The 27910-nt window shown below is 34.4% G+C and overlaps 1 protein-coding gene across 1 annotated transcript in view; it reads right to left on the minus strand.

The window, feature by feature from the left end:
• Nucleotides 1–241: 241 nt before the first annotated feature.
• Nucleotides 242–27910, minus strand: part of LOC117124340 (cilia- and flagella-associated protein 46-like) — a 28223-nt gene continuing 554 nt past the window's right edge. The window contains exons 3-38 of the mRNA XM_033270548.1: nucleotides 27485–27555; nucleotides 26782–26857; nucleotides 26259–26366; nucleotides 25379–25538; nucleotides 23899–24009; nucleotides 23119–23378; nucleotides 22128–22340; nucleotides 21502–21567; nucleotides 20856–21004; nucleotides 20368–20466; nucleotides 19838–19991; nucleotides 19622–19720; nucleotides 19121–19282; nucleotides 18499–18701; nucleotides 17039–17129; nucleotides 16156–16244; nucleotides 15401–15536; nucleotides 15061–15207; nucleotides 14023–14093; nucleotides 13385–13463; nucleotides 13046–13132; nucleotides 12082–12216; nucleotides 11713–11802; nucleotides 11165–11254; nucleotides 10473–10655; nucleotides 9426–9523; nucleotides 8742–9012; nucleotides 8101–8219; nucleotides 7440–7627; nucleotides 6714–6796; nucleotides 5839–5899; nucleotides 5215–5359; nucleotides 4139–4251; nucleotides 3798–3879; nucleotides 2911–3047; nucleotides 242–2769 (exon numbers count right to left, since the gene is read on the minus strand). Coding sequence (XP_033126439.1) covers nucleotides 2438–2769; nucleotides 2911–3047; nucleotides 3798–3879; nucleotides 4139–4251; nucleotides 5215–5359; nucleotides 5839–5899; nucleotides 6714–6796; nucleotides 7440–7627; nucleotides 8101–8219; nucleotides 8742–9012; nucleotides 9426–9523; nucleotides 10473–10655; nucleotides 11165–11254; nucleotides 11713–11802; nucleotides 12082–12216; nucleotides 13046–13132; nucleotides 13385–13463; nucleotides 14023–14093; nucleotides 15061–15207; nucleotides 15401–15536; nucleotides 16156–16244; nucleotides 17039–17129; nucleotides 18499–18701; nucleotides 19121–19282; nucleotides 19622–19720; nucleotides 19838–19991; nucleotides 20368–20466; nucleotides 20856–21004; nucleotides 21502–21567; nucleotides 22128–22340; nucleotides 23119–23378; nucleotides 23899–24009; nucleotides 25379–25538; nucleotides 26259–26366; nucleotides 26782–26857; nucleotides 27485–27555 — 4758 coding nt within the window. The 3' untranslated portion in view covers nucleotides 242–2437. The remainder of the gene's footprint in view (nucleotides 2770–2910; nucleotides 3048–3797; nucleotides 3880–4138; nucleotides 4252–5214; nucleotides 5360–5838; nucleotides 5900–6713; nucleotides 6797–7439; nucleotides 7628–8100; nucleotides 8220–8741; nucleotides 9013–9425; nucleotides 9524–10472; nucleotides 10656–11164; nucleotides 11255–11712; nucleotides 11803–12081; nucleotides 12217–13045; nucleotides 13133–13384; nucleotides 13464–14022; nucleotides 14094–15060; nucleotides 15208–15400; nucleotides 15537–16155; nucleotides 16245–17038; nucleotides 17130–18498; nucleotides 18702–19120; nucleotides 19283–19621; nucleotides 19721–19837; nucleotides 19992–20367; nucleotides 20467–20855; nucleotides 21005–21501; nucleotides 21568–22127; nucleotides 22341–23118; nucleotides 23379–23898; nucleotides 24010–25378; nucleotides 25539–26258; nucleotides 26367–26781; nucleotides 26858–27484; nucleotides 27556–27910) is intronic.

Raw genomic sequence — 27910 nt, forward strand, 5'->3', positions numbered from 1 at the left:
ATTTTGTCGGGCTTATGAATATAAAAGAAGCCTGAAATGGGCCATTAAAATGTACGGTGTTTAATTATAAATATATTGAAAATTTATGTGGAAAATAAATATGAAAATACTATGTATTTTCCTTCATTTTCACTCATCATATATCATTCAGTATGTTCATTTATCAAATTATAAACATGATCAGAACATTCAAGATAAATGGAAACGTAACAGACAAGAAAACAAATGTATGAAAAACTAATCTATTGACTATATTTATTTCATAAATCTCCATTCAATTTATGCATTAATAAAATATACATCGCAACAAACGTTAAAGAGAAGCTTGTCTCAAACCAAGTCGACTTTGTAACATTTTCGTTTTTTCTGTAAGAAAAATTAACACCAAATGATACACATAATATTAATATTAATGATAAACTATAATATTATAGTACAGTAATACAAATAGTTGTTAGTCAACTAATGTTTTATGTAAGTTTTGTGTTTATAAAATACTATACTGCTAACTCCCTTGTTCCAGATTTGCGGTCGCACCGTGTGCGCGCCATACACCGCGACCGAAATGCATAACGAAAATACCGCGACCGAAATGAAGGCGCGACCGAAATGATCGGATACCATTTTAGCGGCCAGAAGTAGTACAGCAGACCGACTTTGGCGGCCAAACAAAATTTGTCCGCCGGACCATTTTTGGCGTGGACCAATTTTGGCGTGACAGGGCGATTTTTGAATGAAAAAAATACTGAACATCCGAAAACCGATTACGACTGGTTCTGGTGCAGAAAAAATAATCGTCCAGAGAGCATGGCTTGTGACAAAAAATCTGTGAGAACAGCAGATGAAATTAGAGGTGGTGGTGTATAAATTCAAGCTTGTAGGCCATCTGCCTGTCGATTGAGATTAGCAGGATGGGCTTCTTGCTAACTCACATGAAAACGTGTAAAAGTGCAAATTGTCGGGAAAAGGAAAAGAGAAGTAGAGTAAGAAGAGGAAGTTGGAAAGATACTGTCCAGGGAGCCCTCATCTGTCCAGAATAAAATATCCTCATTTTGAAATTGGAGATTTGCCAAAGTGCAAGTCGGCGAGTCATCTTGAAAAAATGACGTCATACAGTCAATGGGGCGAGTAGATTTAGGTTGACGGCGAAGACCGGGGTGGACGCGTCCTCAAATCTGGTAGCGAGCGAGGGGTTGACGATTGTGCAGTGCTTGAAAATGACATCATGTCAAGACGTTGACTATGTTGACGTGAAAATTGAAAAGTGCCTATTATTTAAATGTTGGCATAGGGCTGCTATGTATCTTTGATTCCACACAGGATTACGTTAAACTACAACAAACAAATTTCAAATATTTATTCATATATGTAAAACAGCAACACAACAGTAACACAATGCAATATATCATGTCTCTTTTTTTTAATGAATTTTCTTATAATTTCATATGGCTTCTGATAGATTAATGTAAATAATCTTAAATTAATTAATAACTGTATTTAATTTTTTTAAGGATTATAAAATATTTCTTCCTAAAAGTTCATATAAATATATTAATTACACTTTCATCAATGCCTATGTAATTGATTGATTTGAAAAGAATGATTTGGCTTTATAGTAAAACAGAAACCTAAAATAAAAGATTAGGAATGTTACTACTTTTCTTTAATTTTGTAATATAAGAAGAAAATAACACTTTTTTTTGAAAGATTTAATAATTATTGTATGTGTAGCTATAACAATTCTGAAAGATAGAAATCCACACTTAATTAAGCTAGTCTGCAGATCATTTTTTAACCAATAAAAGGTACTGTATATATCATATTCCTATAATAGATATGAAGTATGCTACAATGTTTTAATCATCTGCTAAACCACTGCATCTTCTGCTACATCTGAGCAGCCTTTGCATTCAATACACAAACCAATGTTGTCTGCTATATCTGGATAACTTTTACATTCAATAAGCCATAGTAGACGTGTTATTTGCTATCTGTTCAACTATTACATCTGGTAAGTCCATAGCAGACATCATTTAACCAATGTTGTCTTCTACATGTGGATAACCATTACATTTGATAAACCATAGTAGACAAACATTAAGCCAATGTTGTCTGCTACATCTGGACAACCATTACACTCGGTAAGCCATAGCAGACAACATTTAACCAATGTTGTCTGCTACATGTGGATAACCATTACATTTGATAAACCATAGTAGACAACATTAAGCCAATGTTGTCTGCTACATCTGGACAACCATTACACTCGGTAAGCCATAGCAGACAACATTTAACCAATGTTGTCTGCTACATCATGGACAACCATTACATTCAGTAAGCCATAGCAGAAGACATTAAACCAATGTTGTCTGCTACATCATGGACAACCATTACATTCGGTAAGCCATAGCAGAAGACATTAAACTAATGTTGTCTGCTACATTTGGACAACCATTACATTCGGTAAGCCATAGCAGACAACATTAAACCAATGTCGACTCATTATCTCCTCTGTATTTACTTCCTCCTCTGGTTTACTATCTACAATTTCTTTACTCCCCACCTTTTCAGATTTGTTCTTAGCTGAACCTTTTGGCTTTTTGTCATTTTTACCATTTTTTGCTTCTGACCCACAAGCTTTAGCACTTGATCCATCTTCACGATCCTCCCCTTCCCCTTCTTCATCTTCCACTTCCCCTTCAGGTCGCCAATGCGGAATAAACATACGCCGGATTGTCTGGCCTGATGTTCGTCCTGTTTCGAGCAAAGCTGAAATAATTGGATGATAAATAAAAGATAAAAGAAGGCACAGAAATTATGTAACTCTAAACAATCTGATTAACTTGTATACTGTATGCAAATCAGGACAGACTGTACATAAACATGGTGGCAGCATTGTCTTTAACTCACCTTTCATCAGGGTGTTAAATGTTGCAGCATTGTCCTTAAGTGCACAGTGCCACTGATTGACAACTAAAGACCCTATACCAGTCATACTCATCAGCATTGCCACCTCAACAGGTTTCTCATGTTTCAGATCATTATGGCTAAGGGTTAGAAGAATATGGCATTTTTACACAAGGATCCTCAAAGTGATAGCTACTGTAGGATGGTGATATGGGGGGAGGGGGTTGTGTGAGGGGCAGACAACGGTGGCAATTACATAAGGGGCAGGGGGTTGGCAATTACATAAGGATGAAGTTTACAGAGGTATGAGTGTGTAGCAGTAAATGGAGATGCAACGATAGGAGGATAGTGACCTGTAGAGATGAATAGGGATGAGGGTGAATATTTTTAGGGTGAAATTATTGAAGGATGAATGGGAGGGTGAGAATTGTGAGAGAGTGTTAAGATGGGGATAGTGAGGATTGATGTTCTTAATGGATGCTGTTAAATAAGCCTGATGAACTTGTTGGTGCAGATGATGATACAAATATAATATTTTGACAGTAAAGATGATTATTTTGATAGAATTTCATAATTAAGATCCACAGAGGGCCAAGGGGGAGTTTGACAAATGGAAAGCCTACACCACCTCTACCCCACTATGGTTGGTGCTGAGGTAGAAAAATGTGGGGGATGAGGTAATGTTTCATTATGGCACCTCTAGATGGCAGGAAATGGCCTGAATTTGGTTGAAATCTTCCCCTTCCCTTCATTTTATTATAATTTTGAAACTTTTATCTGGGAGGGGGACCATGCATCCACCACTGATTAAAAAGTACAATTCTATGAAACACAAATATATACTATGAACGGACTGTCATCTGTCATTCATTAAAAGCAATCATGCTTACGTTTTGATCACATCAATCTTTGACTGACGTAAGAAACTCTTACTAGTCTGAACAAGATCCAGCAAAATGGCTAATTTGCACTCTAGGAAGCAAAAAAATACATGACCACAATTATCAAAAACAAATTATGTAATATATTTGTTTTTACAGAAATATTGGAATAATCATTTATGTAATCTTATACTAGTTCCTTGGCTTGTCATCACTGTTTTTTTTATCATCACCACTACCATCATCATCATCCACAACTGCCATCTTCACTAATCTCACCATCACCAAAGTCATCATCGCCAATATTTTTATTTATTTAGATATTATTGTCAATTGTTTATCCTTCTTACCAGACATATTCCTTGGAATCACTTTTGATGGATGAATGTGGGAGAAGAATCTCTCCATTCCATAGAAAATAAATGCAGAGTTTTCAGACATATAGGTCTCCCACTCACCAATACTATGAATGCAAAAAAAAAAATGTTCATTTATCATTTCTAGGCAACATACAAATAAACGTGTATAAACAAAATTCACATTGAAAAAACGATAGTTACAATGTTTAAAATTGTACATTAATTAAAAAAACACCAGACAAATTTTAACAAAACAGTCATAGAAATTGAAAATTACAAAAAACACATAAAATCACAGGGGTCAAATTAAAAGGAGTGGTTGCAAAGGTAAAGGTAAGTTTCAAAATTAGCAATGTTATTCCAAATGTAATTTCATTATCTGTAAAGTAGATAATGAAGGTACTATGAGTTTGTATTACAAATTTGAAATAGAGACGGTTATAAATAATAATAATAAATAACATTTTTATAGTGCAAAAGACAGTTAGTTTCAAGCACTTTGAATCCCAGTACTGTAAACAATCAAAAGAAAGGATGCGTTTTGAGTTTTCTTTTGAAAATGCATACAGATGTTGATGCACAGATTTCATATGGAAGACTGTTCCAGGGTTTTGGAACTGCAACAGAAAAACCCCTGTCCCCACATAAAGATGTCTTAATGCGTGGTCCAGGTTTCAGTAGGAGTAGGTTAGATGAACGGAGAGCTAAGTTGGTGGAGAATGAGATGACTTCACAGATATATGCCAAAGCACAATCGTTTATGGCTTTGTATGTCAAGAGTAACATTTTTAAAATAATGCGTTGCTTGATGGGCAATCTAGGCCCTATCATAGCCTTCAGTACCTTTGATTGGAGATCCGATTACCAAGGTAAAAAACTGCACCAAATGAAATCGTTCTAGGGCTGGTGGACACAGAATTAATTCATATGTAATCTATTCTTATAATCTATCCCTATAATGTATCTAGGCCCTATGCTATATGTTGGTAAATAGATAATATAATTATAATAATAATAATAAGCCAATATTTCAACTCTGAATGAACAAATCAACATCATATGATTACCTCGGGACATGGTCAATACCCATAATTCCTTCCCAGCGAGCTGTGAACTGCACTTGGTAATTGTTGAGAGTCTGTGTCATTATGTTTATTGGTTTCTCATCTTCGTTGTCTGTCTGTGAGCAATCATTGTGGGGGTCAATTACATCTAAAACTATTAAGGAAAAGAAATCAGAAATATTGCAATTATATATAAAATATCATCATCATTAATACCCATGATCATTATTGAGCACACCAAGACTTTCTTTATGTACTAGTCACATTTTATTCAGGGAATTAACAGGGGAACAACAGTTTCGGAATAGATAAATGAGCAACACTGATATGCATTGAAATTGGGCAAGTGGGGGGGGGGGCAACTTGCCACGTTCCCTATACTGATAACTGACCCTGATTGTCATCATAATTGTCATCATATTTTTATGATTTTTTTGGGAACCACAGTTAATAAAGGTTTAGCAACCGATCATCATCATCATCATCACTACCACACCCACCATCATCATCATCATCATTATGTACATCTTTGACTATACCCAAACCTTTTCTCATGGTTAAAAAAAAAAGTTAAAAAAAATAATAATACAAACACAATGTATAATGAACCATCACATGAAAGGATACATTTGAATTTATGGGTGTCAACACCACAACAGTGAGGTGGCACCTGCCTCTCAAGTGGAAGCTATAAAGGAAGAAAGTGAGAAACACAAATTATTTTGATTAAATAGCTGTCACATTAAATTAACACTAAATTAACTAGGAATTAACTAGGAATAGATTACCATGGTCAAATACAGTATATTTTATGATGATGATGATACAACTTGGAAAATCTATTTAGAAATGTTGGGTGTGTAGCTAAACCAAATATCTGCAATTATATCCAAGCATCAACAAAATTCAAATATATCACATATAGATATCCATGCATGTATAAACCAATTGCTCACATACCAGATTTAGTAAACAAAAATGTTTGCATTTATTGGAGCTATACACATGTAGCTTTGTACACAGTAGACCCCATATAAAGGGAACACCTTTGGGACCAAAAAATAGTGTCCCCTTAATCTCTAAGCTCTAGGATACTCTCTGAAGAGAAGAGGGGGAGGGGAGGTGGGCCAGGATTTGGGAGGGGTGTCCGAATGAGATTTCTAAAAACAAGAACATCTGGATGCCCAGAAATGGCACTCTATGACTATGAAATATATGTTTTGGTTTGATGTAGGCCTTTTTTTAAATCATTTTTAGTCCGACTGCCTGACGAGCTCAGTCGGTGGGGAGCTTGACTTGTCCGACAGGAGGCTTAAGCCCCCCTGTTCCCCAGCTGGCAACGCCACTGATTGGGGTTTGTGTGAACAAGAAATATTCTTCCTTGATTCATGGCCAAAATAGTGTGCCACTAATAGGGCAACCATTAATAGGGGTGTTTTAAAGAGGGGGTCTACTGTATAAAGACACTTGTATCAAATAATTTTATAACACGGAAAACTTACTATTTTAACAGACTTGTTTTTCTCTTTTGCAAGCTTGGCTTTGGCAGCTTCCTTTTTCTTCTTTTCATCTGGTTGTTCCTCACCTTAAAATAATAATAATAATAATAATAATAATAAAAATAATAATAATAAAAACATCAAATATAGTGAATATAAACAAGATATCTATGTATTTGAATATCTATCATAAACAGATGAAAATACAAAAGAAAAATTGAAAATGCAAAAGAAATGGTGCAAGCAAGACAAAGCAATAATACATTGAACAACTGCAATATGTATACTTTTGCATTAAATACTAATCATGTGTTGAGTTTACTAAATGATATATAAGGCCAAGTTAAAAAAAAAAAGTAGTTTCTCGTCCTAATATTTTGAAAAAATATTAGAATTAGGGCACTTTTGAAAGTTTTTTTACTCCAAGATGGTCGATGGGAAACAGCTACTATTTTCCCACCTTTTCCAAGTAGACACAGAGAAAACAAATAAAAGAAGCACTAGACATGATTCATACCATATGTATCCCCAACCACCAACGATCGAGAGAGGAATTTACTGATGTGAGTTTTTTTTCGTACATTTCGTACAAGCCACATTTTAGTACATTTTGTAAAATAAATAAAATAAAATAAATAATGAATTTGGTGAGGCAGGGAAAATGGATGCATGAGGGGACAAGAAACTAGTATTTGTTTTTTTTTGGCCTAATAAATAACACAAATTTACTATCAGGTTCCTGGTGCATTCTGTTGTACAGCATTTGGAATGAGAAATCCCTGGAAAGGGAAAAGATGGATGGCGACGCCAACAACGGAAGCGCTTCCAGAGGGAGTTCCATTAGCCACTTATCGGCTAGAATCACTACATACTCGTCTTGCACAGATTGTGCACCTGAGCTACTGTTGTCAAGAGCTCTGTATAAAAGAATTAGTTACAGTTAAATCATTACTGTAGTTAATTCAAAACTGTATATAAAAACAAAGTTAATATTATATGATAATGTTGGTAAACAGTAAATATTAAGAGAAATGAATCATTCTAAAGGAATTTATAATTTAGATAAATCATGAATACAAATAATATTAAGCATTCATAACTTTATTCAGAATGATGATTATCATGAATGAATTTCATTAATATAATATTATGGCTTTGATGAACAATATAGGTATTGCTTAGAACCTTTGCTTTACATTTTATCCGTACAAGCAGTGGCAGATCAAGGAATTTAAAATAGAGAGAGCCCAGGGAGGGAATTTCCCAAATAGAGGGTCTACACCATGTCAGCCCCACTATGGTTGGGCTGAGACAAGAAAAAGTATGATTATGGCATTGCTATTATAATTTTACAACTATGTATAGTTTTATCAAAAAAGTACAAGTTTACCTGAAGGCTGGTTCCATAGCAGTTGTGATTGGTCGTAAATAATCTTGCATGGCACGTACAAGGTTGCTAAACTCATCTTGAAGTTCTTGTTCTTCTAATTCATTTTCACCTGACAGATCCTAAAACACAACCAAAAATAATACTAACAATGCAAATAATATTAAAATAATATTGTATCAAAATAGTATTGCAGTACTCACTGCTACTTGAGGATCGGATTGAACACTAGCCACTAAGCACAAGTTTGGTGGTCTAGTGGTTATCACACCAGGCTAGTTATCTTGAGGGCATGGGTTCAATTCCAACCTGGATCAAGGATTTTTTTTGCAAGTATTTGGGAACATACTTAGCATTCAGTATGATAACATGTCAGGCAAAACATAATTCCTAATAACAATATTCACCATTATAATACAGGTACAGGTATTAACAATAGTGATAATAATAAATAAAAATAATAAAAACAATCACAATAATGATATTATTATATGATGATATAATTATAACACCAACAATGTAAACACCTTTATGCATATTTTTTACTCTAGTAGTAATTGATTACATACCCATGAAATACACATTCACTAAATCTCTTCTATGTTAGTAGAAAAATTTAATCCCATAATAGTAACTCCACTGACCTTCAAATCATGGCGGACATTCTCAGCCAGGTTCTCCAACATCTTGTTCCTCTGTACTTGTTGTGATCTGCGGTACTCGGCCTTCAACAGTGCTTGCATCACATTGAACTTGTGCTGTTTGAAGCGTTGCAGGAGGCCATCCAAGGCCTCAGGATCAACTAGTGTGCGAGTAACACAGGCCTTGGACAATGGGGCTGGCCCACCCTTTGTTTTGCCTTCTTTGGCGCCAGACTGTTTAGGTTTATCCAGTAGAGATCCATACAAAATTGATCTACAATTTATAGCAAATTTTGGAATAAACATATTATTTATACTTGCAAAACAGATTTTTTAAGTGTTTACAATTTACTTTTTTAATAATTTCAATCTACCAACAACAACAGTGCAAAGAAGGGCTAACAAATAGTAAGAATAAAAATATTTATTGTAAATAGAATTTGTGTAACTGTATAATATACATTAAAAATCATATTCCTTTATTTTTTTGAACAGGTTCCCCCAAAAACCAAAGAAAACTTTGCATATGAGGGTTTATCAAAATATTCACAAATTCAACTTACACCATCATAAATACAAATTCCAAAATATAACATAATACTTTAATAACATGCAATACTATTTGAAAACATATACGCCATTATGGCTGTTATCAAGTTGGCGAAAAAATTACAAAATATTACTTACCGATCTTCTGAATGCTGGAGAATGAGGAGGTTGAAATTAGCAGGTAAGTCTTTGAACAGTTCTAGGTGATTAGGATTAATTTTCAATCGCTTCCAAGCCTGATAGATCAAAGTTCAGATAATAATAATAATAACAATAATAATAATATGGTAATAAAAATAATAATATGTTGGTATTTATACAGCTAAAGCCATATGGGTGTAATATGATATCATCATGCCCATAAAAATACACTCAATCATCTACTAGTGAGATATTTCAGCTTCCTCCACTATGTGCCTATCGTCGTGATGCCAGTATCCGTGAATCATTTGTACATTCTTCACTTCAACCTATTTTTGAAAGACCTAAAGGTTCGACTACTCCTTGCCATCGACCGAGGTGTAAGACATGTAAACACGTTGTATCACTTGATCTACTTAAGGGACCTTCGGGATACCATGTTATTACGGACTCTTTTAGTTGTATATCTACTAATGTTATTTACGGCATAATTTGTAATAAATGCAACTTGATATACATAGGAGAGACCAAACGTCGCATTGCTGATCGTTCTACGGAGCACCTTAGATCTATACGCTTACGTATGCCTGGTTTACCAGTAGCTTCTCATTTTTCTCATAATCATAATACTGACGATATACAAATTACTGGTGTTAGTTTATGTAAAGGATCTGATTTCTCTAGGAAAGAATTAGAACAGAGAATCATCTATAAATTAGGTACGTTACATCCTGCTGGCATTAATGTTAGTTTCACTGCTTTTAGATTATGATATGTTATTTACTGCAGATTTTTTATTATAGGCCTATACTATATATATTATATTTTATTTCATGTATTTTGCTATATTCCATCCGTATACAGAATAGGCTTCCTATCTGTATGACTCATTTTGATGGCTTTTGTTTTAGACCTGATTCAGTTCACGCCCTGTCTCTTATACACATCTAGATGTGTTAATTTTGCAACTTTCATTATAATTAAATGTGTATATTTGTTCTGTTTTTGTTTGCATGAAACAACATATTTGAAGAGATGCAGTACCTCTGAAACTTCCATCAATTTCTTGTCCACTGACTTCATGAGGTTTCCTCTGAATTGGTTGCTGGTAAGGTTATCAGACAACAGCTTCCGTCTCTGGTGAAGCAGGGCAGCTTGTTGAGAGGTGCTAGGATCCTGTTGACAATGCTCCAAGACATCCTTCATGACAATGGAACATTGGCAGCTCTAAAAGGACATGTGACATCACTTAATTATAATTATATTGTGTGGGTGTTCCAAGCTCAAACAGGCTAACCAACGAGTTACATGGTTGGGAGAACACTAAAATGTAGCTGCTTTTTATTGTGTTAATTATTAATGTAGAAAATTTGATTGTCACATAGATTGTCTTGCACTAAGCAAGACTTGACCTGATTAGGGAAATGAATGCCCCTGGCCAACGATGAGTCCCGGATACTCCTGACGCAGGAGGAGAGTACCTGTTAAGGGCCCCACTTTGGTATTCACTTATAAAAAAGAAAATTAAAATAAAAAAAAGATCTCTCTCTATGACTGTGTATATGTCAGCCATTCTCATGGTCAATAAAAGTTCAATCAATAATTGTGCACTTGTATAGCGCATATAATATTCGTCTCTAGATGCGCTCTCCAGAACAACAGAAAAGAAAAAAAAAATGAATGGAACAAGTAACAAGTAATTGACAAATACAAATATAGAATAGTTTGATACACACCTGGTATAGAGCGAGGTACAATGATGATGTCAGTGGGTCGTACTGACCGCAACACTCCACCATCTCCAAGGATGCACCTGCTACTAGATCCTGAAAGATAACAGTGGATATTAATTGGTGGCTCTATGCACAGTAAACACAGTAAATTCAAATATGGAAGAATTCAGGATGTTTATATTTGAACAATGATGGCAATGATGGACAGATATACTTTACTAAGTTGTTCAAATTTGTTTTTTTTTTTATTTGGTTTCTATATACAACACAATATAGATAAGATTACAAAAAAAAAAAAACAGAGAACATTAAAATATGAAACCAGGATAACCCAGAAAGTAAAAAAAAAAGAAAAAAAACTTATTTCCAATGGGATCCACATAAATTAAGGTATGGGCTGCTTTATCAATATACACATTCAGCAGTGATGTTGGCAAGGTAGTCTATGAGTGAGATACGGATTGTTACAATATTAATATTCAACATTTTTTTGGCCATAGTTCAGTACATTTATAGTAGTTTAAATATTTTCATTTTTCAAGGCTACTTACTATCAATTGTTCCTTAAGGGCTAGCTGAACACACTGACCAAGTGCTTCTGAAGCCTGTGCCAGATAACTCAATGAGGTACTCTGCTCAGCCTAGCAAAATATAACAGAAAGATGTTATAATCTCACCTTTATTTAAACATATCTAACATTAGTCAACAAATTGTGAAGAATTTTGTTTTTCTTAAGTGATGTACTTGGTTCAGACTTTCAGCAATTATGGTCAATGATAAAAACCTGTGGAAAGTATGGAGTATGTGCAGGAAATCGTGAAGTGGCAAGAAAGTTGAAAAGCAAAACTTGGGGAAGAGATAATGATGGATATGGAGAGGAAATGATTGACAGATTTGAAAATCATTAATCATTCTTTACCTGTGCATGTTTTGCCAATTTTGCTAGTTTAATTGACTCTTTTGAAGTCGTTGACTCTACTTCATTTTCTAGCGCCTCGACCTCAGCCTCCCCATCTTCTTTCACTGATGGAGTAGTTTCATTGTTACCAAATCCCTGAAGAAAGAATAAATATCATATCATTAGGTTCCAATTAACTGTTACACCATTGTTACGCCATCAATATTCATATAATATTTTGCATATTCACAAGCTATAACAAAGCTGCAGTATCAACATCATTTCCAATTAGGCAAAAATAGTTTTTGCTGCCCAGCCAGGACCAACCAAAAATCTTGGAAATCAAGATTAGTTTTTATGCAAAAAGGTTTTTTCTTTATCCGAAAGGGAGGACCAAGTACTTGTACGATGTTTCAAAAAACAATTTTCAAGCCTTAAAATAATAAATTTTATACTGTATCCTGGATTTTCTTATCAACCAAAAGACATGGCATGAGTGATAACCCTTAGAATTGAGCCCAGGCCAATTGTTTACAAAAAAGTTGCTGACAGACTCTGAATTCCAAAAATCCCTACACTTGGCAGGGGCGGATTTAGGGGGGGGCCGGCCCGGCCCCGGCCCCCCCTTTTGGGAGGAAAAAAAAGAAAAAAAAAAGGGGAAAAAAAGAGAGAAAAAGAAAAAAATGATGGCCAAGAATGCCTCAAATGTTATGTTCGGGCGTCTAGAACACAAAAATTTCGCGGGGGCATGCCCCCGGACCCCCTACGACAGTGTTGTCTCAATCGGCCCAACTTTCGGCCCCACTTCCGGCCCCCCCCCCTTTTGGACATTTCTGGATCCGCCCCTGCTTGGGTTCAACAGAACTATTCTTTTGATTTTATAGCATTTGAATATTCAAAGTTAATATTTTAAAAAAGTCGCCATGATTAAAACTATGAAGCAAAGACTACATTTCAACAAGAATTAATTTAATTATCAACCTACCATAAGCTGTACGTCCCACAGGTTTGGTGAATCAGGTGCATTGTGGACAGCCATGATGCGCAAGCACCGACCGAGGTTGTACAAAGTCTACAATAAAGCACACAACAAAATTAAAATAATGTTTTACATAATGGGAGGATCTTTATAAGTGGTCTACAGTTTAAAATTTAGCTAGCTCTAATCATATATACACTAGTTAATACATTTTTCAGCTTGCTTGAAGGAAGCATTCAAGAGCCTAATATTAAGTTATAAATATGAGTTAAATTTGTGAGTGCTCCATAATAACCGCCTCAATATACATCATTAATATACAATTGAATGCACTATACACTATACCTTTGCCCTCAATTCCTGGATTGGACCAGCAAGGCTGTGAGCAGCTGTTAGTTCCATCAGAGCCTTTGTTGCAAGTTGTCTACATTAATACAAATAATCAAAATTAATAACAATACATTTTTCATTTAACTTTAACCAACTTAACAGGGGCAGTGGAAGCATTTATTGATCCAATAACGTCAGCCCCACCATGGTTGGGGCCTCGGTTTGAAAATTTTGTAAAATTTACACGTCCACTTGCTCAGAAATAGCACTCAAATTTTTAATTTCGTTAATTGTTAAAACATTTCATTTCATAATATAAACTTGCTTAACATTTAAAATAATAAAGCAATTATACACGTAACTATCAATTTCAAAATATGTCAGCATAATCAGTATCTAATCTATTTTTAAAATGTACAGCCTAAAATACTATTTTCTCAGAGTTGTGAACGATTGGAATAGTCTACCTGAGACCGCTGTCCAGGCCCAAAACCTTAATCAATGCAAGAGGATCCTCGAGAAAACATGGTTTATGCATCAAAACTGCTTCTACCCGTATATTATTCCAGGAAACAGAATATTGGAAGGAAACATAAGATTTTTAGCTCGAAATCCTATTAACCAAGTAAACCAAGTAACTAATAGTTGCTTACTCAGTGAGTGTCTGCCATTTCATCTCTGTGTCTGTCAGTGTTGGAGATTCTGCGATGTATGTTTCCACAAGCTGAAATAAAGGAAATATAGATAGCTTCCATCAATAAATTTTCATAGTATGCAATACAATGAAACAATTATAATAATTTTAATTAATAATGATTAATAAGGTACTTGCTAGACTTACATAATGCTTAAAGGGGCATATGAATATGGGCTGGTCTTAATATTCAGGACATACTGTATTAGAAAAGTACATTTTAACAGCCAATCATATTCAGTATGTTTATACTAACAGGATGAAGAAAATTCATCATTGAGCTAAGACCCAAGGAGACTCTACTTAAAACTGAATTACAGACAACTTTTAATCTCATCAAAGAGAAATTCCATTCAATTCTATTTTACTTTTTGGATAGCATGCTTGATCCTTTGTTCTGACCCTTTTATTGAACCTGTATGTTAATTTCATAGTTTTTTTTAATTATTTCAATAAATAATAAATAATTAATGTATGTAAACTAATGATTAATGTATGTAAATATGACATCTTAATTGTAAGTTGTAATATTAATAATAACATTTAAAAACATGCAATTGTAAATAATAATAATTAATGTTAATAGTTTTAATTTAATTTGTTTATATAGACATACTTCATTTATTTTAATGTTAAATATTACTGGGAATCAATAATATGATACTTAAATTGTAAATAGTAATTGAATATTTGGAATTATAAATAATATAAATGAATGTCAATATGATGATACAATGTTAAATATTTTTTTTGTAATTTATATTTTGAGTACTGTTTTAGTGAGTTGTATCTTCTTGTAATTCTGTAATATGATATTTTGTTAAATATTTAATGTTTATGTAAACTCACAGGTTTGCCCTCTGGGATTGAGGTGAAATTGTTATACCGAATAAATAAATTTAAAAAAAAAATTATCATGTAAGGAATGGCAGCTGTAAATTCAGTAGAAATCTAATAATATTTTTCTTCCAGTACATAACTGTAAAGATATACATACCTTTATTACTGAAGGTTTTCGTGCTTCGGTTGTTTTATGCTTGCGGGCTTCATCAGCGTGGATTACGAATATGTCAATGAGAAGCTCCACCAAGGCATTCTTGATGGCGCACGCTTGCCTCTGAATGGGTAACACAACACCACGCATCTAAAGAAATAATTTACGAATGGGTAACACAAGACCTACAAAAAGTGTGGTGGTTACAATCTGAATTCTTGTTTGACTATAACTTCCAAAAGAATTTTTGAGAAGCTGCCATTTGGTTATGTTGCTCAGCTTGCAGTAGGGCTAAATCATCCAACAATACCAGGATGAGAATGACATATTGTTGTTCACATACCTGCTGTGTGGGCGACATGCCTAGTGCATCTTCCATTCTTTCATTGGTCAGTCTAACAGCTTTTTCTAAAAGGTTGTATGCTTGGAGTAGGTAGCTGTGCTGTATATCTAGATCAGTGCTATCACACACAAACAACCTTTGAAAACAAAACAACAATGATAAACACAAAATCAAAAACAGTTATGGCAGATCAACTTACACACAAATTAGTAGGCATATATATGTTTGTGTTTACACATTTTTCTATATGAATACTGTATGTCCCTCTTTACTGTTCATATTATATAAATATATACTTATTTAACTGAGCTAAAAAACCTATTCAATTAAACACAATTAATTACTTACTTTATATAAGTCTATGAAAGTATAATACATACTCCAAGTATTGAAATGCATGCCATCGTGTTGGGATTCAAAATTTTTGGCATTAATATTTCATCAGCAGGAATTATATTGAATAATTATTATTAATGGTCATGATGTGATGCCGTCATTTCCTGATGATGATGTAATTAATGTCGAAATATTGAAATCCCAACACGATGGTGTACATTTCAATACTTAGAGCATGTATTATACTTTCTTATCTTGAGATTAATCGGTGGACCTTTCAGTTTTTATATAAGTCAATTAAAAAAATACAATTAACAGACATATAAATATCATCATTAATCTGTAGTCTGCAAAGACCCTCAAATTAATTGGTAATCAATTAAAAACATTTATAGATTAAATAATTAGTAGCTTATTACCGGAGTACGTTAGCATGTTGTTGTAGAACTTCAACTGCTTCATTCAAGTATCCTGTTTCTGTTAGCAGCATAACACTCTGTTCAAATTTCTGTTTACAGAGAATTAAGAAATATTTTGATATATATAGTAAATTAAAATTGTACAGGTCTCCCTCCAATTAAAGACCCCTCCAATTAAAGACCACTTTTCTGTGGTCCCAAATTAACAAATGTCTTTTCTGTTTATTATGCTAGTTAGAGACCAAAGCTGCTAAAGACCATTGAAACCCCGGTCCCAAAAATGGTCTTTACTTGAAGGGAGACCTGTATTTCTTACATCAATCATCAGGGCACCACTTCCCATGTAGATATTCATGTATATTAATATATTTGTTTATGCATGGAGGTATTTGTTTATGTCCATCACAAGAATGTATATAGAAAATTACTTTATTTAAAATCATACATATAATTAAAATATAGTATATAAAAACATAGGTAAACTCTTTAACACAGAGATACAAGACATATTAAATACATTAAATGCTATTTTCAATACATATGAATTATCATTTATAAACAATAAAGAGTATTGACAAAACATATCATAACATGCTTAAATTTGGTAATGATGGCATTATATCATGTCCATATATAGGCACATCATGACTATATATGGGCATACTTTTTTTTTTTTCAAAGAAAATGTAATACTGTGGACAAAGCTTAAGACTTTTATACCAATATTAAAAATTTAAAAAAATAAAATGTATGTAAATTTTAATAACACAAAACTTTCATCACTACCATTGATCTTCAGATATAATCAGGCATTTAATATCATCAATGATATACAGTATCAATTTATAACTTACATTCATTGAGATATGAGTGTGCTCCTTACCTGGCATGCTGTTTGGAGTTCTCTGTGTGCCTTGGGGTCCATCGTATTCCTGCTCTCAGATAAAACATGACCAACTTGTAGAGAGGCAAACCTTTATGAAGAAACAAACACTTTACATTATTCAAGTAAGTACTAAAAACAAGCACTTACATTATTCAAGTAAGTACTAAAAACAAGCACTTACATTATTCAAGTAAGTACTAAAAACAAGCACTTTACATTATTCAAGTAAGTACTAAAAACAAGCACTTACATCATTCAAGTAAGTACTAAAAATAATGGAAAAAAGGAAATTTTGTTTATGTACTGCTATCCATCAGGATGTACAGTATTTTAGAATGAATACATAAAACATGTAATTAATTAATTTATATCAATAAATTGCAAGTTGAACTTGAAGAATTCACTACCAGTAGATCTGTTTAAATGAGCTTTCTTAACACATCTTAATTTATTTTTATGTGCATGGTGATCACATTGGTGCTAACTTCCAGGAGACAATTGACAATACAGATAGTATTAGTATGCAAATAGTTTGAGGAAGAATGAGTATTTATTAAGAAATATTCTTGCTTGCCTACTGGAGTGTGGGAGGCCTTTCCAATATCTGGGAGAATCCTGTGACTTGGGAGAGACTTTAGCCACAATCGCACTGGACTTTTTTTGGTAAAACTAACCAACACGTTTGCTAGTTTTACCATAATTAGTCCAGTGCGAACAGCACAGGAAGTTTACCTGACAGGAAACTTACCCAAGCCGCGCGGTTAATTTAACCGAGTCCCTGTCTCTTATACACATCTAGATGTGTATAAGAGACAGGTAGTGACCTGGAATAAAACGTCACACACAAACATCTTGATTAATTTCGCGCGTGTTTGCTAGTGTCTTGATTTTGAGTAATTTTGTCATTTTTTTCACTTGTTTACTCGGTTTGTTTCAATGGCCGATTTATATGGAGCATTAATAAATGTGATAGGTCTTGGTGAGACATTCCATCGCGATTATCAACAAATACAACATGATGTGGGCCTAGTCCAAAGAAACACTGTCACAACAAGAAGGAGAACCCGGCGGTTTAGCTTGTTACGATCTGTCGTACGTGAGCGTCAACGTAGGCAATCTGAGGCAATCTTGAATATAGCAGTTCTAATTACGCGCGCTTTCGTTAATTGTTTTGCCACACATACCGGAAGTGAACGTCACGATTTAGCGCCCCCAATAGTTGTATCTGTACGAATGGTTAGTTTCACCATGGCCTGTGGTAAAACTAACCACGTCGATAAATCCCAGTGCGAACGACAGGAAGTTTACCCATTGGAATGTTACCCACAGTCTCGGTAAAAATTTCCCTATTTTAAATCCAGTGCGATTGCGGCTTTTGATTATAAACGCTATTTTTATGAACCAATCACCACTACTGATTTGATGCTTGCATCCATTTTTGTGTGAGATACACTTACTTGGCTAGAAGCTTGCCTTTGATGCTGGCTAGCAGGCTTGCTTTGTTGGGTCTCTGCAGGATTAGGTCCTCATACACGGCTAGAGCCTTCAGAAGCAGGGCTCTGGCTTTATTGTTCTTCTTAGGATCTTCATTTTCACCTAGGATGGCATCCACCATTAAGAGTGATGTCTCCAGCCAGAACATCTCATCGCCATTCAGCTTCTACAACAGAAGACCATATTGTCATTATCTTCATCAAGAGCCATTATATCACAACCCTTTTCTCAACCACCATCCCCATCATATCCTCTACCACAATCTTCTCCACAATTAATCCTGCAGCACCACCATTGGTTTAATCACAGCCATCACCATTGTCGTCTTTGACTCCTGGTTTGCTTCATCTCACATTTTAAAGTTGTTTACCATAAAGTGCTGTCCAGACCATCATATTTTATTTGACAAAAACATGTGACATGCCTAAATATGGTCATGATGACATCATGACCATATATATCCACATCATGCCTATATATGGGCATACAATATATTTCTGTCAAAGAAAAGTTGATAGTGTGGACAGAGCTTTATGGATTTTCAAAATGAATTTCCTGCTTGAAGGCTATTAAACAAGTACAAACCTGGGCTTCTTTCAGCAGATTCAGAGTCTGGCCATAGTTAGCCTCTTGATAGGCTAGCTGGGCTAATGTCTGCAGGATTTGGGTGCTTGTGGCATCATCACTAAATGCAGATGAAGCCAGGTAAGCCTCATCTAACAGGTGACGAGCTGCTTGGTAATAACCCTTTTGAGAGAGAGAAAAATGAGAATCTGTTATCATTTCTGAAGTTTCATTTTTTAAAAATAAGTTTTATTCTCTTCTGGAAGCAAGATAACACAAATTACTTATCTATATTTTATGAAATTAATTGAGAAATTATGTTTTAAACTACTGTAAGTCTCAATATGAGGCTAGGGGGTGGAGGAAATTCTAATAGTGTCATTAAATTCTTTATTTTTTGTCCTATTAACTTTATGGCATAATGATAGGTCAGGAAAGTGAATAAAATAATTCAATAAATGATTGATTACAAATTATGAAGATATAAAAAAAATGTCTTATCATCTAAAATAATGTTGTTACCTGCTTGAGGAGGATGGTGGCTTGCTCTGTCCACATTTCCCGTAATGTTGCTGAACTCAGATGTTTTCCAAGGCCTTGGATTGGAAGCTTAATGTCAGCCTGAAGAAACATACAAGTTGTCAATCAAACAAGAATATTGAGTATTTACTAATGTTGTTTTTAATCAGACAGTTTTAGAGAAACTAAATTAGAAATTAATGTTTAATAAAAGATTACCTTTTGGTCTGCAGCTATGAATGCTTTTGAGACAGACTTCTTAGGGGAGTTGTTGTTGTCACCAGTCAACACTCGTTTAGATTCACTGACACGTAACTGTTCCTTTTTCACTTGAATCTGTTTGTCTTTCCAGCGAGCGATCGATTCTCTGGACCTGAAATTTTATGATGATGCATCACTAATATTTATGATGCTTATATTTTATCTAGGAATTGTATACATGATGGTAGCATGTATCATGATGGTATACAGGATTTTGAAATTTTTATGAGAAAAATTGTTTCAACAACAAAATGAAATGCACGCAACTTCTAAAGGAGGTATACAGGACTTAAAACCAGAATTTCATGCCTAGATGGCAAGCATCTTAAGCACAGCTTGATTCCAAATCTTTCATTAAACCCCAGGAAAAAATTATCAAGGGGCCTTCTTGAGTGGGAACAGTATATGTTTAACTACGGTAAAAAACAATGAACTACAGCAAGCAAGCAATGTTCCTCGGATTCTGAAATTGCAAACTATAGTCTTACTTTGCTTGGTCTAATGCATTAATTCCAATAGGACCGGCTGATTCCTCATGGAATGTGGCAGCTGATGGAAGGTTTAGCTCAAGACAAATATCAGCAATTCTGCAAAGTACATACAATAAAAATAATATGAAATGTATCACACTACTACTACTACTACTACTACTACTACTACTAGATAAATATGTTTATGTCACAATTCTCTCATAAATAAAATTTCCTGCAGGCAGTCTCCACAATGATGATGGCAGTAGATCCTGCCAAAACATGGTTGATTCATTAAGCCTAGCAATGTCTTTGCAAGTTAAAACTAAAGCACACGCCTGACATGAGCCCCATTTATAGTGTCGTTATAATAGTTTTAAAGTATATGTGTATAGATTATTATACTTTTTAAATTATTCAAATTTATAATAAATAATAAAAACTACATTCAATGATAATAAAATTGATAACAATGACAATGATGATGATAGTAACTTTTTTCTCACCGAAGACGATAATTCGTTCCCTTTATTGGAGACTGCGCTATATCTTCAGCAATAACCTCACCCAAAATAAGGGCTTGAAAAGTCAAATGTCCATAGCTAAGGTCACTTAGTTCAGCCACAAGTCGGTCAATGTAATACATCGTCAACGTCTACCAAAAAAAACAAAAAAACCAGATAATTTATATTATGAATAACGATTGATAATATAATATTCATATACAATTTTTTCAATACTGATACTGATTACCTCAACACACTTTGTTATTTTCTTTATTATTTGTCCTAGCAACATAATAATCTTATTTATATATAACTAACTATTCTTATACTGTAAGTTTTTATTTTAGTTCAATTTGTTTGTGAGCCAAGTTGTACTTGATATTGCGCTATATAAATCTAGAATTATAATTATAATTATTATTATTATTATTATTATCTTAATAATAATAATAATAATAATTATAATAACAATAATATACCATCTAAATGAATAAAAAATAGATAATTTTATGAACAGATATTAACAATCTGAACAATCACATTTCATTAGATTACTGTCTAAAAATCAACTAAAATACAATAATATAAAGGGACAAAATATTGAAAAAAAAAGAAAATAAAAAAAAAACTTTCATAAAAGACTCACAGGCTTTAAGATTGTACCACTGTTGACCCCTTCACCAGTGTTGTCATCCTTGAAGGCTTCCCGGATCTAGTCATAAAAAGTGTCAAATCATGAAAACTAAAATTAATACCAATAAATGCTCCAAGAGGTCCCTTTAATGCTTATGGATATATACGCAATGTATATAGTGAATAATTATAACAATCTATTAAAATAATTAGTAATAGTAAACAATGCTCCTACCAATAGCGTTATAAAAATCCTAAAATGCTAATGAGAATGTGGTTTGCTTTGTTGCATATCTGAGTCAAACAAAATTTCAAGACATTCAAATATGGACAATAGTGTGATTATATTGAAGTCTATATTCATTTGTCTACTACTGTATTTTGTAAATACTTACCTGGATGAATCAATCACAATAACGCATATAACAAACCTCAACATTTCTTTGTGATCGTCATCGATATTGCAAGGAAGAGGCCGGAGGGCTTTCACCCAGGTTAGGATCATACACAAACATTATTTCTGATGTGTGTAAATTGGTACAGTCATTTTATTCTACCAGTATGGTTCTATTTGGATGTAAGATATAATAATGCATAAGAGGGAGCCCTCTAGAATTTTTGCAATAAATATGTTCCTACCTCATCAGGAACCTCATACACAGCCCAATCCTGAATGGTACTTGGTAAAGCATCAATGGGTCCTTTTCTTTTGGGTTTCTCCTTAGGTGTCTCCTGATCCTTTCCTTTCTCCTTCCCTTTCTTACCCTTAGCAGAGGTCTTGCTGATTATTTGCTCTGCTGAGGCAACTTTAGTCACTTCCTTGGCCACTTGACCAGCTGAGGTCACTGCAACCTATAAAGATGGAAAAAATATAATAAATGGTTACATTTTAGCGAAGGAAGAAATATGTTGGTTATTAATCTTAAATTAATTTGACAGGAAAAACAAGTTCTATTAAGGAACAGTATGCAACAGCGTTTGTAGGGAACAGTTGATGCATCGTTCAAATCCTCACTGTAAATTTAACTTATGTCTTTAGGCAAAGCACTTTACTTGTTACCCTCTCTCTACCCAAATGTATAAATGAATATCTGATAGAATGTTGAGGCATTGAATGAAGTAGTTTTGAGCGCTCAGTACAGCTGCACGACTGCTGTATGTATACGTCCCAAACCCAGAGAAGGTTACACTTTTTTGAGATGGATGGATGGATAACTCATGAAAGTCTGAAGAAGATTTATTTCCAGTGGGGTCCTTCTGGTGGAGACAAACCCCTACTGTTTCCAAGGAGTGCACTGTGTTCTTTAACATGCACATGGGCCATAATAATGCACAAAACCAGCAGCTAAAATTTATCATCCGAAAGACAGTATGCTATTGCAACTTGCAGTTCAGCCCTCCAGCTAAAAAAACAAGGAGAGAAGCACTGGGCATTGAACCGGGGAGATTTCCACAGTCCAGCGCATACACAGTGGCTACCACCAGTTTAGACGAGCTATAGTACACTTTCACGTCAGGTTGGGAAAAATTACACCTATAAATCATTATAATTATTATTAAATTCAAATGATATACACGACTAAAATTATGACATCAATCGTCCTAGGATATTTTAATTTGTACTTTATACCTGCCAAATCCGATTCAGAAAACCAACAGCAAGCAAGCAATATTCCTTGTGATGTGGACTAGCCCGACCGGACATCAGGGCAAGCATAACATGGACACGAAATAGATACTCCAGCTGCTTGACGCTGGTCAGTTCGACTACATTGAGCAGTAAATTTGTAGTGGACAGTCCAACTACTGTCTGTCTCTTGACAGGTATAAAGTCAGCTGCATTGATTTCTTCCTCACTGTCACTTCCATGGTTTCCCTTGGGTTCTGATTCTGAAACATCAGATGTATGAGGGTAGTTACCAACTTGAAATCTTTTGCAAATCTTGATCATAAACCAATTTTTAAAGGTGTTTATCATTTTGCAAAGGTGATAATGGAATGAAGACGAACATGTGGATAATTATTATTGTGGACATGCAGTACCCTGGAATGGATGGTTCTAAATTATTAAATGCAAATTAGTTTATCTAAGTATAAGTATTCTTGAAACAGAATTATAAACAAAACATTTAGTGATCAGTGTTTATGTCTATATACTGCATTACAACCAATCAGAGGATAAATATTTCAGAATGACTGAATTCTGTGAAGTACAAATGGATGAAAGAGGACTAAAATAAAATCATGATAGTAGATGTGGGAAAGCCAATTTTCTAAAATAATTAATACTTTGTATGGAGCCTATAGTTAAATAGATAGTTTAAAAAAAGAAGTATTAGTGATGTGAGGTGGTACTGTGAATATAATACAGTGCGCTGTGTTGAATGGTCTTGTGACAACGAACACTCACTTTCGCCACCTGCTGCCTTTACATCCTCCTCTGATCTTTTCGTATCAGTTGGAGCTGCTGAAGAGATCGTTGTCCCAGATTTCTTACCCTTCCTCTTCTTCTTTGATTTTGCTAAAATTCATGATAAAATGCTTACTTTTAGCATTAAAAAAATGTTCTTGATGTATGCTGTGCTAAATATTTAAATGATGAAGGTATCCATGCATACATATTAAACTGATTTTTGTGACAAGAACAGGTCTGCATGGGTAATCATGACAATTAATGTACATTCATACCTTTCCTAAACTGATACAATAGAACCTCGTTTTTACGTACCCCAGTTATACGAACCCTCGGTTTTACGTACGCCTCGTATCGACGATGACGTCATCAAAAACCCCAAAAATATTCAAAACAAATGGCCCTTTTCAGAGCAACCATAAGTAAAAAGACTATAACAATAAACAAACCATAAAATGCAACGTATTTTCATTAAACAGCAATGTTGATTGAGTCTAATACCAGGTTGTTATAATCTAAAACCACGTGAACTGAGTGAGATGAACAACTACCAATGGTGCTCAAAATAATTGCTTTCCTCCCTAGGTTCGTGTGGCAAACCATGGAAAAACTTGTCTGGTCTAATTTTCTACACGAAGCTGAGTAGGCATAGTTTCGTACACGAACGCTAATTGGTTGGCTCGCCCAGTGCACATGGGTTTAGTTTGTCTCAACAGGCCAGACAACACCACAGCTCTGTTGTTTAGAATAGGCATGAAGGGGAATTCCCAAGTTACACCTTTGTTGTATAGGTATTTTCATGTTCGTTAGTTAAATAAAAGACATAAAGTGATGAATTAATACACTATACACATGGTTTTATTTGAACAATTTATTATGACATCGTAAAGTGATGAATAAAAACACTAAACACATGGTTTTATTCGTAGGCCTAGAGGCTAGGTCTAGCCTAGCTAGGTAACATCGTTCGTTCATACACACCTATTAATGAGCGTTACGTATGTATTAGGTCAAAGGTAACCACAAATTTAACCCAACCTCTATTTTGCGAATCGCCCGATTTATGTACACCCTCCGGTCCCGTACCGTACGTAAAATCGAGGTTTTACTGTACATATTTATTGCATGGGTCTATGTGGGCCTCCATACCTATCTTAAACCCATATCTATAATGTGGGCTACATAACAATTTATCCTAACCTAAATCATATAATGCACAGGCTATGTCAGGTACATAATGAAACCCATTTTCATTTGATGCACATGTGGTCGCCATACCAGTTGCTTTAAATAGAGTAAACTGATTGGTTAAAAGTTTTTCCTATCTGAAAACAGTCAGCTTTCATTGTAGTTCTGTACCAAGTTGACTCAATTCAGGTTTAAAGATATGGATTTTTTGGATGTTAAAATGTCGAACAAAACAAGTAACCTTGTTCTATTTTATTATAATTGAATTTGTCTCATTTTGGTAATTTACCTTGTTCCAACTTGGATCTGGTCACTATCTTCATATTGAGCAAGATATCAGCTGCCCACTGAACCTGGTCAACACAGTCCTGGATGCCAAACTCATTTACATAAAGCCACTCACCAAACTTTAGTAAGTACTCAACCTTCTGCCAATCATTGGTGGAAGACTGCAACAAAGAATAGATAATGAAAGATAAATTTAATTTTTTTATTTTCTCCAAGCAAACAATTAAACATAAACTTGAATGGATACTATTCCTAAGGTTCCACAAAACGAAGGTGTGAAAACATACACACACATACATTTGTGAGAAAACATGCGTGTATTTGTAGCACACATGCAAATTCCTAGCCTTCTTCTAACTGGTCAGTTGTTAAGTTTAAGTTTGAAAGGTCCATTTGATATGTACAGTATGTCATTTCACTGCTGCGAAGCTTATTCCCATCAGTTTTATATCAAGCCGAGTCCCCCAATTGTCTGCTAGTGCTTGTTCCCCTTGAGGTCATCTGCCCAAATCAGTCTTAAGAGCAGTAATCAAGTAGGCTCTATCCTCTTAGGTCTTGTATGAAAAGAGGGTACAATAAGAATAGATGCAGAGAGAGTTGTTTTTAAAGACTATGAACATGTACTGCATGAGAAGTGCAGAGTTGTAAAGTTTAAATACTATACTAAGTTTGGATGCCTAGCCTTCTTCAATTATCTACATTATATATCTTGTGCTCCTCCTCATCTCCCAGTTAGGAGCAAACTTCCGTGTTGAATGCTTCTACTTCACTGGCACTAGCTTAAACTCCATTTCTCATATTTCCCTTTAATTATCTACATATAGTCCCTTACTCCTACATTATTTTATATACCCCTATATTATCTGTCAACCCCAACGTACTTTTAGAGCTTCAATAGCATTCTGGTGCGAAGTCAGCTGCTCTAGTTGATCTTTGGAACACAGTGCCACCTTATGCCACATCAATGCTACGTAGTCTTCACTCTCATCCTGTGTAGAAGTAACAAACAATAAGAAAACAAAAATGCAGAAAGATCACAACTTTCCCGACAGACAATCTGTCTGTCTATTGGTATACGGGGTTCTATCTGTCTGTCTATAGTCTATATTTGTATTATTTGTATTGTTGAAATAGTTTCATCTGGTTTGAATATAATATTGAAACCAAATTAATTTTTTCTAAACCCCAATAAATAAGCCTCGCAAGTACGTATAGTTTATATTGTGGTTTAGAAAAAACAAATTCAATTTACAATGTATTTGTATTGATTTTGAGTGATAATTTAAATTAAAGGTATACTGGTCCTGCCTCGTAAGTGTATGTTGTTTTGTGTTTTGATGCTTTCACACACATGCTACAGGCAATCATGGGCCTATGTGTGTAAATACATAAATCTAATCAAACCTTGAACTTAGCCAAGTCCATTTCAACTTGGCGGCCCAGCTTAGCCTTGGTCATCACACGATGCTTGAATATCAATCTAAAATCATAGAAAATAAGGACCCGCATTTACTTTTGTAGCTTTAAGTAATGTTTGAAAAATTAATGATTGCAGATAAGGAAGCTGAAGGAGAAAATGTTGATGATGATGATGATGATGATGATGATGATGACGATGAAAATGGTGGTGGTGGATGATGATGATGATGATGATGATGAAATAAATTAATGATAATGGTGAATGATGATAATGATGAAAAGGACAGTGTCAAAAATGAAGATACTGATCATACTGATGGTGGTCACAATAAGTATTGATGATGACGACTGATAATGATTATAATGATAATGATGATAGTAATGGATGATGGTGGTAACAATGATGATGATTATAATGAGCATGATGCTGCTAATGATGACAATGATGATGATGAAGATGGTGGTTCTCTTTACCAGGGCCTCATTGCACAATATAAAGGCAACTATGGATAAAGTCAGAGTGATTTGAATTGCAAAAAAATGTGTAAACATGGGACAGTTGATCCGAAGACTTCATGGCCTGAGCATAGAAGACTTCAGAAATGGATCTAAGATTAATAATGGATTTAAGATTAAAGACTAAGAAAGATGAAGATGATGGCTTGATGTATGATGTAAGAATACTCACAGACGGTGCCTAGTACGTGGCATGTCGTTGATGGCTTTATCCATCGCAGCAAGCCCTTCTTCCCAGTTTCCCTGTCAAAGAAAAATCAAACAGTTTTAGGACAATGTGGCGTAACGCTATCGCATCAGGCTTTAAATCGCAATAAAATAATATTTTATGTAAGATCAATATATTGTTATAATAGTTACATAATCTGCAGCCATACTGAAAGTAAAACTGAGTATCTTTCTGGGATGGTTCTCTCAGGGATGAGACTATTTCTAATCATACAATAAAAATCATTTGTGTGTACACCTGAGTTTTGAAAGACGTTCCAATTCAAATGTTTTTATATACTGTTATTATTTTTTATATTGTCATTTTAACTTTAGTAATTGTAATTCTGTTAATTTATCTTGTGTGTTCCAATTATAAGGTCATGACCTA

The sequence above is a fragment of the Anneissia japonica genome, unplaced genomic scaffold (genome assembly GCF_011630105.1).
Source record: "Anneissia japonica isolate Jap-2015-1 unplaced genomic scaffold, ASM1163010v1 scaffold750_len1593409_cov174, whole genome shotgun sequence".
Taxonomy (NCBI): domain Eukaryota; kingdom Metazoa; phylum Echinodermata; class Crinoidea; order Comatulida; family Comatulidae; genus Anneissia; species Anneissia japonica.